General features: G+C 34.4%; 1 protein-coding gene across 1 annotated transcript in view; it reads left to right on the top strand.

Moving 5' to 3' along the window:
- The window catches only part of LOC149792124 (long-chain specific acyl-CoA dehydrogenase, mitochondrial-like), a 77,990-nt gene that overhangs the window by 5,278 nt on the left and 60,443 nt on the right, over window positions 1–12,269 (top strand). The window contains exons 2-3 of the mRNA XM_089970649.1: window positions 3,253–3,402; window positions 10,883–10,913. Coding sequence (XP_089826775.1) covers window positions 3,253–3,402; window positions 10,883–10,913 — 181 coding nt within the window. The remainder of the gene's footprint in view (window positions 1–3,252; window positions 3,403–10,882; window positions 10,914–12,269) is intronic.

A 12,269-nucleotide genomic window follows, 5' to 3' on the forward strand; every position in this document is an offset into this window, starting at 1 on the left:
TAATTAAATCCAAAGAACTTGTATCCAAAACATTTTTTTCTTCATCAAATAATGGACAAAATATTATTTATTTCTTGCTTTGTTAAAGAAGCTTTTAACTCAGAAAGATCATATGATCATATTTTCTGGCAAGCTGGAGCAATGCATACTTTTTCAAGGAGTCTAACCATTCCTGGGTAAAGTTTAAAATAAAGATTTTTTTTTTAGATGACATTGTAAAGGCTTGCTGATTTTAATATGTATTTCTAAATTGTGAAATAATACCCAGGACTTAGAAAATTCCCAAACAAGGTGAATTTTAATTTCAAAAGCAATGTTTTCTGGAATATTTTAGAAAAATATGTATCTTGGATGAGCCCCCAATTTTCTGTTTTGACTCTAAGGTCTTAAATTAAGTTATAGAAAAGAGTGAGAAGCAACAAGCTTTATAAAAATCTACAAATAATTTAAGTCTTTAGAACACAAATTGAAAATTTAATAAAAAGTTAATTTAGTATTGCAAATTAAATCTAAAAAAATCCTATAATTTCCAACACAGGTCCAGATGATCAAAGTTCTGAATAAACTTTAGTGATATTCCAAAATAAAAGCAGTGCTGGTAGTGTTGATGTGCCTGTGGTGGCCTGAGTAGAAGTGATGCGCCAACAGTCTTACAACTGATTCTGCAGGTCTTACAGCACAAATACAAAAATTTTTCCAATACACAAGACTACATAGTCCTCTAATTGACCTCGGGTGATAATTAGCATTTTCTAAAGAAACTATTACCTAACAGAAATTTCATTCTGGAAGGTTCCAAATGTTTACAAGATAAAATCTTAGTTATAATTAAAAGACCTGTTACTAACGCTATACTAACGAATATGGTAAACACAATGTCCTTGACTAAGGCCAAGATAATAATCCTAATATTTAGCCCATACTTATGGAGAAAATATTAGCTATGTATTAGTTGTTTACACCAAGATAATAATCCTAATATTTAGCCCTTATTTGTAGAGAAAATATTAGCTATGTATTATTTATTTTATAGAATTAAAAATAGTCACTGATTCAGGTCAGGTAGAGAAGGAACTTTATTTTGGTTAAGTCCAGAATGCAATTATCCATAGCATATAATGAATAAAAACTAACAAAGAATGCAGATGAAACATACATAACAGACCCATTTACATTACTTAGGGATCTTTCCAACCACTCAGCCATGCAGGCATCCTCGTTAGTATATCACTCAGCTAAAACCTAGCAACATCTGATTGTGGCAAGGGGAGGTAATGGGCAAGAGTTATTGCCCATTGTCTATATGAGAGACAGGAAAAGGCAATTTTCATCTTTTGGTAGGGCTGGATTCAGGAGGTAGCAGGCTAATATTTGTAACATAATGTGATTGGGTAAGTATTCTTTGTAAAACATAATTTACTGAAAAATTTGCTTTGTTGCCATGTAATGTATTATGTGTCAGACTGTGTATGCTTCTAAATAGATATACAAGTCTTGGCATTTACTCGTATATAGTAGAAATTAACCTTGTGTTTAGTAGAAATTAACCTCGTATTTAGTTGAAATTAACCTCGTATTTAGTAGAAATTAACTGACGTTATCAAGGGCTTTGCTAAGTCTTGTAATATGAAATTATTAAGAATTCTGCTGTTGAAAACATAGATCCCAAGACTGGAGGTATATTCCAGAATTATTAAGAATTCTGCCACTGAACATGTAGAAATTGCGAAGTTGTAAATCCCTTTAAAACTTGTTAAGTCCCTTTAGAAGTTGTAAGTCCCTTTAGAAGAGAATGTGATTGAGGGCTCAGTATCATGAATGATATCAACAGTATAAAAATAAACATGTTTAAGCAGGACTCCTGTCAAATGTTTATGAGCATTAACTCAACTGGACCAATCAGTCAGGTCTAGGACATTGATATAGCAACTGGACTAATCAGTCAGGCCTAGGACATTCATATAGCAACTGGACCAATCAGTCAGGCCTAGGACATTGATACAGCAACTGGACCAATCAGCCAGGCCTATGACATTGATATAGCAACTGGGCCAATCAGTCAGGCCTTTTTGAAATCTTGTTATTGTTTTTCTTCCTAAATAGAAAGTCATATAGAAATGCTGTTTTCATGAGAAAACTAATTATGATATATATTTGGTCATGAATGAAAATGAAGCTGATCTAACCTCAGATATAGGTGTCACAATGATATATATTTGGTCATGAATGAAAATGAAGCTGATCTAACCTCAGATATAGGTGTCACAATGATATATATTTGGTCATGAATGAAAATGAAGCTGATATAACCTCAGATATAGGTGTCACAATGATATATATTTGGTCATGAATGAAAATGAAGCTGATCTAACCTCAGATATAGGTGTCACAATGATATATATTTGGTCATGAATGAAAATGAAGCTGATCTAACCTCAGATATAGGTGTCACAATGATATCTATTTGGTCATGAATGAAAATGAAGCTGATCTAACCTCAGATATAGGTGTCACAGTGATATCTATTTGGTCATGAATGAAAATGAAACTGATCTAACCTCAGATATAGGTGTCACAATGATATCTATTTGGTCATGAATGAAAATGAAGCTGATCTAACCTCAGATATAGGTGTCACAATGATATCTATTTGGTCATGAATGAAAATGAAGCTGATCTAACCTCAGATATAGGTGTCACAATGATATCTATTTGGTCATGAATGAAAATGAAGCTGATCTAACCTCAGATATAGGTGTCACAATGATATCTATTTGGTCATGAATGAAAATGAAGCTGATCTAACCTCAGATATAGGTGTCACAATGATATCTATTTGGTCATGAATGAAAATGAAGCTGATCTAACCTCAGATATAGGTGTCACAATGATATCTATTTGGTCATGAATGAAAATGAAGCTGATCTAACCTCAGATATAGGTGTCACAATGAACATTTTGAGAATCTTGTCCCTAATTCTGACTTCAGTATCTGGTTCTTGACAATGGTTCAGATATATCATCCAGTATGGTTGCCACAGCTGCTGACTTAAAAATCTTATTGCACATGAATATCAGAGATGGTTTCAACACTCAGCATTTAAAAGGAAGAAAATGGTCTTTTCATGAATTCCTGGTAAATTCTTTAAGACATTAGAGTATCAATCCCATGAAGGGACTCTTGGTTTTTAAGCCTTGCAACAGTGTATGAAATAATCTATCTTTTAGCACTGCATATATTAAATGTTTCAGATTGTCCAGCACTGCGCGAAGGCCTGAGATTGCTGAAGCCTCATCACTGACTGATATCGGGACCAGAAACATTTTCTCAGAAGAGCATGACATCTTTCGAAAGAGTGTCCGACGCTTCTTCCAGGAAGAAGTGCTTCCTCATCACAGCAAGTGAGTTCTAATCATTTGCACCATGTTATGACGGATGTATTAATGTTGGCATGCTTACAATGTGTCATATCTCCCAGGTAGTCAGGGAGACTGTATTAATGTTGGTATTCTTACTGTATGTCATTCTTCCAGATTGTTAGGGAGACTGTATTAGTGTTGGCATGCTTACAGTATGTCATATCTCCCAGATAGTCAGAGAGACTGTATTAATGCTGGTATTACAATATGTCATATCTCCCAGATAGTCAGGGAGACTGTATTAATGTTGGTTTTCTTACTGTATGTCATTCTTCCAGATTGTTAGGGAGACTGTAATAGTGTTGGCATGCTTACAATATGTCATATCTCCCAGATAGTCAGGGAGACTGTATTAACATTGGCATTCTTACAGTATGTCATACCTTGCAGACAGTCAGGGAGACTACATGATATTGTCATTCTTTCAACATGCCATGTCTCACAGATTGTCAGGGAGACTGTATTAATACTGGCATTCTTACAGTATGTCATATTTCAAAGATAGTCAGGGAGACTGTATTAATATTGGTATTCTTACAATATGTCATGTTTTCCAGATTGTCGAAGAGACTGTAATAATGTTTATATTCTTACAATATGTAATACCTTCCAGACCGTCAAAGAAACTATCTATATAGACATTAAATTTGCCCAAATATCTGTGAGAAAAATTGGAGATCTCCCAGAAGCTAATTAAAAATTTCCTTATATGTTGTCTATGTTTCAAAAGTGTTCCTGAAATAAGAACAAATTTCCTTGAAGGCTGTTCCAGAAGTCTGGTAGGTACAGTTTCTAGTTAGATTACTTGTTTCATCAGTTGTTACATAGTTTTACATTCCTACGTTCATATCAGTACTACATTTGTATAAGGCTCTGCTATTTAAGTTAGAGTCATACCCTTTTGGTTGCATTACTTAAGGTACATACTCTACATTTAGCCCATTGCTGTTATTCAGACATATGTATACTCTACAATTAGCCCATCGCTGTTATTTAGACACATGTATACTCTACATTTAGCCCATTGCTGTTATTTAGACACATGTATACTCTACAGTTAGCCCATTGCTGTTATTCTGACACATGTAATACAATTAGCCCATCTGCCCATTACTGTTTTTCAAGCACATGTAAACTAGCCCATCTGCCCATTGCTTTTATTTAGATATATGTATATTATACAATTAGCCCATTGCTGTTATTTATTTATTTATTTATTTATTTACTGCTCCTGTGGCCTAGTGGAAAAGTACTTGAAAATAAGCCTCAGTCCTTGAAAAATATAGAGTTAATTGACAAATGATTGTATGAAAGTTTCTTTTCATACCATTGCATCATGTAATCAAAATAGAACTGTTTGCTATTGGCTGGTTAACATCACATGACCAATCAGATATTTATAATTGCACATGGATCTTTTCTTTCAATCATTCTTCTTCATCGATTTATTTTCTGAGGCAGCAGTACATCTTTGTACTTCAAATCATGGTGAATCAGCTGTTTAAACTCTCAAAACAAAAGATAATGGAAAATATACATATAAATGGTCACTTTGTTCTTATAGTACATCCAAGCTTCTGATTTTTGGCATTCTATCTAAAATTCTGAAGTCTGCTGGAAGTCTGTTATTGACTTTTTTGACATTGCGACCAAACTTTGGGCATAAATTTTGGCCGTATGTCTGTTAAAAGAATGGTTGCTTTCTACACAATGTATTTACATCTACATGAAAATGTACCTGTAAAATTTCAATGAACGATCATGTGACAGCAAATATGAAAAATTAGATGGGGCGAAACGCAGCATACTTTCACGGCAGATGAAGATGTAAAATGTAGTTTGAATGTATCATATCATGTGGCAAAGTTATTCCAGAAATCGATTTTGTCAGCTGTGGACAACTTCAGGTATGCATAAATTATTCAAATTGGTATATGCGAGGTCGGCCAATATGTTTTCATGAAATGTGTTGGAGTAAGAAAGTGGGCTTTGGCAATCTCTGTAAACTCCGATTGCTATTGAATATTCAGGAGGATTGAAGACAGCATCCAGCATCTTGAGAAAATTATGGACAAATTATATGAAAAGGCAGAAGCTAGCGGGAAAATCTACTATGTTGCACAAGCCAATGCATTGAAGAAAGAGAAACTGCACAATCAGTCAGAAATGGAAACTGTCAAAAAGGAAATAGCTGACCCTGTTAAGGAACTTAGTACTTAAAAAGTCAGTGGTTGTAGTGTGACATGTGTGCAAATTATATATTTGGGTGTAGAATTTTAAAAAAAGATTGTAACTATTCTACAGGGTTCTCACGAAATTGGGGAAAAGTCCAGAAAAATTTTACATTTTTTCCTGACTGTGAAAAGTCCCTGAATTTTAAAAATAGCGATGAAAGTTGGGATAAACCCGGGAATTCTCTGCCAACACTTGACGCCAGAAACAGTTATGTAATTGAGCTGTAACTGGACTGATCATGAGTTAAATTTAGCAAGCTCGGACCAGAATATTCAAAGGATGCAGTATGGATCATTTAGGTGTTTGCATTTTACATATTTATTGATCCACTCCAGACATTTCAGTGGATTAGATTTGGCTAGTGGAATGGTTGTTGCATGGACAGCTTGATATTGACATCCTTTTCAATATTTAAAGTTGAAAACCAGTTTATCATCACTTGAAGCCAACATGGTGTTGGCATATCAGTGCTGCTTACCAGATGTCCTAGCAAACTTAAATGCTGTTGCATCGTGTCACATCTGCTTGAAATCGATTTGAAATTATTTAATTTCTCAGAAATTTTATATCGATATGTCTTTATTCTGCTTAAAGACGAGATGAAACTATGGCATTGATGAAATTTAACCTTGTACTCGTGATTTGCATCTGACTTTCATTTACAAAAGGTATCTGACTTTCATTTACAAAAGGTGTCCGACTTTCATTTAAGATATTTGAATTTTTATACAGCAACATTAGGTGTTTGCTGTAATATTACATGACAATTGAATTTCTGAGGTGGTAGTCATGTGACTAGTAGTGCAAATTGTGAATACCGGGTCAGGTGTCATCTATGCTGTTGTTTTGTCTTGTCTGTCAGCAGATAAAAGACATAACAAGTACTTGCCATTTCTAATAAATAAATCATTCTTCATATTGATTTCATGCAGGTATGACTCACTGTAACATAATCTAAGTTTGCAAGGCCTATTTATAAGCTACTACCATATGCCAAATGCCATTATATCACCATGGTGGCAGATTCCAATTTTTTGATAGGCAATTTCTCTGACTCCACATCCCAACCTAAATGTCCGAATAGGAAAAATGTGGTGGGAATATTCTGAGGAAACCCAGATTAGAAATCAGACTGACATTCATTTTAAGTAAATTATTTAGTCCAAAATGTTGAATCTGAGAGCTGAACTTTGGTGCTAAACTAGTATTGAATATCACAAACAATGCTAGTTTAGCACCAAAGTTCAGCTCAAAAAAAAAACATATTTCATTTAAATTTTAAAAAAAATGCTTATCTTATAGGCTAATATGTTCTTTAATTCTTTTTAGTATTGATCATATGTGAATCTTGAAAAAATTAATTTTGTACTGGAGATGACCTGGAAATTTATCTTTAAGAAAGTGTGGGAACCATGATTCTACTTTGTCCAGTTGTTATCCTTCCATTGTGTTTGGTTCTTCATATGATGATTTGTGACTGTCATACAAGTCTGATTTCTAGTAGTTGTATTTGTAGTGTACTTGGAATTAAGACGTTCAAGTACTGTTGTGCCTAGTGTACCGTATTTGCTATGTAATCTATGTTTTGTTTTTGTTCTTCATATAAAGATCTGAATTCATTTGTTTTTCTTAGAAATGAAGTGTTGTTATTCTCCTTAGATTTGTTTTCTTTATTCTCTATTATAAAGTCTCAAGCCTATTGTACAAATATTAGGAAGCCCCTTGTCAGGACATTACAACATTCTCACTAATCCTTTAAATGGCCATTGATAAATATACTTAAAGTGCAATGGACGTCAGGGACCTTGAAAAAACCAATATGAGAAATAGCACCATTAAACCTACCATTCCATGACCTATATGAGAAATAGAACCATTAAACCCACCATTCCATGACCACTATGAGAAATAGCACCATTAAACCTACCATTCCATGACCTATATGAGAAATAGAACCATTAAACCCACCATTCCATGACCACTATGAGAAATAGCACCATTAAACCTACCATTCCATGACCTATATGAGAAATAGAACCATTAAACCTACCATTCCATGACCTATATGAGAAATAACACCATTAAACCTACCATTCCACGACCGCTATGAAAAAAGCACCATTAAACCTACCATTCCATGACCTATATGAGAAATAGCACCATTAAACCTACCATTCCATGACCTATATGAGAAATAGCACCATTAAACCTACCATTCCATGACCTATATGAGAAATAGAACCATTAAACCCACCATTCCATGACCACTATGAGAAATAGCACCATTAAACCTACCATTCCATGACCTATATGAGAAATAGAACCATTAAACCTACCATTCCATGACCTATATGAGAAATAACACCATTAAACCTACCATTCCACGACCGCTATGAAAAAAGCACCATTAAACCTACCATTCCATGACCTATATGAGAAATAGCACCATTAAACCTACCATTCCATGACCTATATGAGAAATAGCACCATTAAACCTACCATTCCACGACCTATATGAGAAATAGCACCATTAAGCCTACCATTCCACGACCACTATGAGAAATAGCACCATTAAACCTACTATTCCACGACCACTATGAGAAATAGCACCATTAAACCTACCATTCCACGACCACTATGAGAAATAGCACCATTAAACCTACCATTCCACGACCACTATGAGAAATAGCACCATTAATCCTACCATTCCACGACCACTATGAAAAAAGCACCATTAAACCTACCATTCCACGACCTATATGAAAAATAGCACCATTAAACCTACCATTCCACGACCATTATGAGAAATAGCACCATTAAACCTACCATTCCATGATCACTAGCACACTATTATCATGGAAGAGAAGATATTCGACAAACTAAGACCTATCTGATCCTCTATTCATTTTGGATTTCACCTGGCCAATGACACACCTGGCCAATGACAATGTATCCTTGCCCATATGGAGTTTATCATGGTATCAACCTGGCTGAAAAAGACACCATTTATCTTGACCTCTCATATAAGTCTGCAGTCAGCAGGCAATAATTCTGACAAGATGGATCAGTATCACTCATGAAACCCCCAGTTTTCATTGCTAAGAAAATGTACCATTCATAGGTAATCATATATTGGCATAATTCCTGTTTACTTTGGACATTTCATCTCAAGGTCATCTACAGGACCCAGTGCGAGCTCTGAGTGAAGTGGTATTCAGGAAGACCAAGCCATTGAATTGAGGGAGACCATGGCTCATTTTGCCTTCACAAGAGGGAAAGACATGGAGATTTTACATATCAGACTAAACCCACACCAATGAATTTGCTTCACCTATCAGCTCATGAAGTTGCTACAAACATTGCTCCAACTGTAATTACTGTGGGATGGAGGTCTGATTACACCTCTCCATTTTATGAGAGATCTTTAATGTAAATAGGCTCAATTCATTCTGGAGGAACCTTTTCCCATGGTGCTAAAGGTTGTTGTTGTTGTGAGGTTTAACGCCATTTTTCAGCACACGATAGGCTATGCATGGCGGCCAGTATTAATGGTGGAGGAAGAACTCGGGGAAAACCACGGGAAGAACCACCGACCCACAAAAAGCTACTGGCAAGCTTTCTCACATACCCACATTGGCCTAATCCTAGACTTGAACCCACGCAGACATGGGTGAGATGGTAGTGATCTGTAATGGAGAGCGCTTTAGACCACTCAGCCACTCAGGGGCCCCCTGGTGCTAAAGGTTACCTTCTATGTTGTTTGGCTGCATCATAAAGATGTGGTTTGATGACTTCCGCTTGATAATTTTTTTTCTTTTGAAGTTGCTTCTCGACATATGTAGACTATTTTCCAGTCAGGTCATCTAGAAACTGTCTCAAATACCTTAGGGGATGGGAGATGGTCTTTCTGGCGTAAGGGGATTTATCTCCCTCCATCTCTTACCTATCCACCTAAGATGATTTGAAGAAATATGTTGCTACAGTAATACCTAATCGCAACTGTTATGATAAACATACAAACTTCCAGCCTCCTTGCAGTTACATCTATATAGAGAGCATGCCTTACTCTCCAATAGTAACTGATGATTTCACAGGATTTAGCACCAATTTTTGTATCTAGGGGAAATCACTCTAACTGCCACCTAGTTGGGCAGATAACTTTTATCTTTTTAGCTAGAAGTTTTATCCTAGGAGTGCCGGATTTGCAAGGTAGTTCTCCAAAAGTATTGTGATTGGGTAAATATTATTAAACAAACATTTTACTATCAAACATTGGTTTCTCATTCTTCAAAATTTGGTAAATTCAGAGTTATTCCAATAGGATTCTTTTCATTTAGGTGTAATGTGCCATAGCTATTTTCAGAATTTTCCGATTCTTTAAATGAAATTCTTTTTTATGCTGTATATACAGCATCCAAAGCATCCGATTTATCAGATTGTTCTAACAACAGCATTGTTGGTACAGGCACAGAAGTGTATACCATTCAGCTCAGAAGCTTTATTTTTCTAAACAGGATATGAGAACAGACAATTGTGGTAGAGATTGAGGGCATTAAAACTGAGACTGGGAGAATCTTATCCTGGGACAGGAGGTTAAAACTGAGGTCTGATCAGAGTTGGAATTAAAATATGGAGGCCTTTAAAACTGAGGTCTGGTCAAAGTTGGAATTAAGATATGGAGGCTGTTAAAATTGAGGTCTGGTCAAAGTTGTAATTAAGATGTGGAGGCCTTTAAAACTGAGGTCTGGTCAAAGTTGTAATTAAGATGTGGAGGCCTTTAAAACTGAGGTCTGGTCAAAGTTGGAATTAAGATGTGGAGGCCTTTAAAACTGAGGTCTGGTCAAAGTTGGAATTAAGATGTGGAGGCCTTTAAAATTGAGGTCTGGTCAAAGATGGAATTAAGATGTGGAGGCCTTTAAAATTAAGGTCTGGTTGAAGGTCAAGGTCATTATTGCTCAAAGAAAAATGCGTTTTGCAAAATAGCTTGTGCTCTAGATTAGATTTCCAAACCAAACTTTGATGGCATGCACTTGGCGTAATAAAGAAATATATTCCTGGGTTAAAGGTAATGATAATTATAAGTATCATAAGAAAATAATAGTCTCTGTTCAGTATATACAGCAAATTAGAAATAATAGGTTTCCTTAAATGTTTAGACAACACCCTATAGATAATTAAACATGTAAACGTTTCTTGATTTTCATAAAAAGTAGCTCTGTTTTCACAGATGGGAGAAGGACGGTCAGGTCAGCAGGGAGGTAAGACAATTTAAATTATGAATTTTAGTCTGCTTACTTGTAAATTATAATTATAAATATAGTTAAATGATGGTTTGTCTTATTGATTTACATCTAAATTGCTATTATAATAGAAGTTAATGGTTTGGTCGTAGTGATTTATATGTAAAATAAAGTTGTAGTTAATTGATGGTTTTGTCATGCTAATTTATATGCAAATAATTTGTAACTATTGATAATCGATGGTTCGGCTCTTCTCATTTACATTTAATTTTATCAAAATTTTATTTTTTGGCTGTACTGATTTCCATGTGAATTACAACTATAATTGTTGTTAATCGATGATTCGGCTCATCTCATTTACATTTAATTTTTATCAAATTTGTTTGGGGGTCTGTATTGATTTCCATGTGAATTATAACTATAATTGTTGTTAATCGATGGTTTGGGTCTTCTCATTTACATTTAATTTTTGTCAAAATTTTATTGATTTTTTGGCTGCGCTGATTTACATGTGAATTATAACTATAATTGTTGTTAATTGATGGTTTGGCCCTATTGATTTACATGTAAAATTTAGTTTTTCTTGTAGTTAATTGATGCTGTTTTCCCTACTGATTTACATATAAAATGTACTTTGAATTAACTGATGGTTTGCCACTATTGATTTACATGTCAACTGTAATTATACTTGTAGTTTATTGATGTTGTTTTCCCTACTGATTTACATATAAAATGTACTTTGAGTTAATTGATGGTTTGCCACTATTGATTTACATGGGAACTGTAATTATACTTGTAGTTAATTGATGTTGTTTTCCCTACTGATTTACATATAAAATGTACTTTGAGTTAATTGATGTTTTTTCCCTACTGATTTACATATAAAATGTACTTTGAGTTAATTGATGTTTTTTCCCTACTGATTTACATATAAAATGTACTTTGAGTTAATTGATGTTTTTTCCCTACTAATTTACAAATAAAATGTACTTTGAGTTAATTGATGTTTTTTCCCTACTGATTTACGTATCAAATGTATTTTGAGTTAATTGATGTTTTTTCCCTACTGATTTACATATAAAATGTACTTTGAGTTAATTGATGTTTTTTCCTTACTGATTTACAAATAAAATGTACTTTGAGTTAATTGATGTTTTTTCCCTACTGATTTACAGATAAAATGTACTTTGAGTTAATTGATGGTTTGGTGATATTAATTTCTTACATTCTATCCTAAACATTATGCTTATATTTGTAGTGATGTAACTTGTGATGGCCCAAATTTTGTTATATTGAATGCATATTTATGTATTGGTGTTGTGCAATATTTTAGAGCTTTAACAATTACGCTTGTGGTGGCCTGTTTTTATTTAG

The sequence above is a fragment of the Sinohyriopsis cumingii genome, chromosome 9 (assembly GCF_028554795.1).
Source record: "Sinohyriopsis cumingii isolate HCF-2022 chromosome 9, ASM2855479v2, whole genome shotgun sequence".
Lineage (NCBI taxonomy): Eukaryota > Metazoa > Mollusca > Bivalvia > Unionida > Unionidae > Sinohyriopsis > Sinohyriopsis cumingii.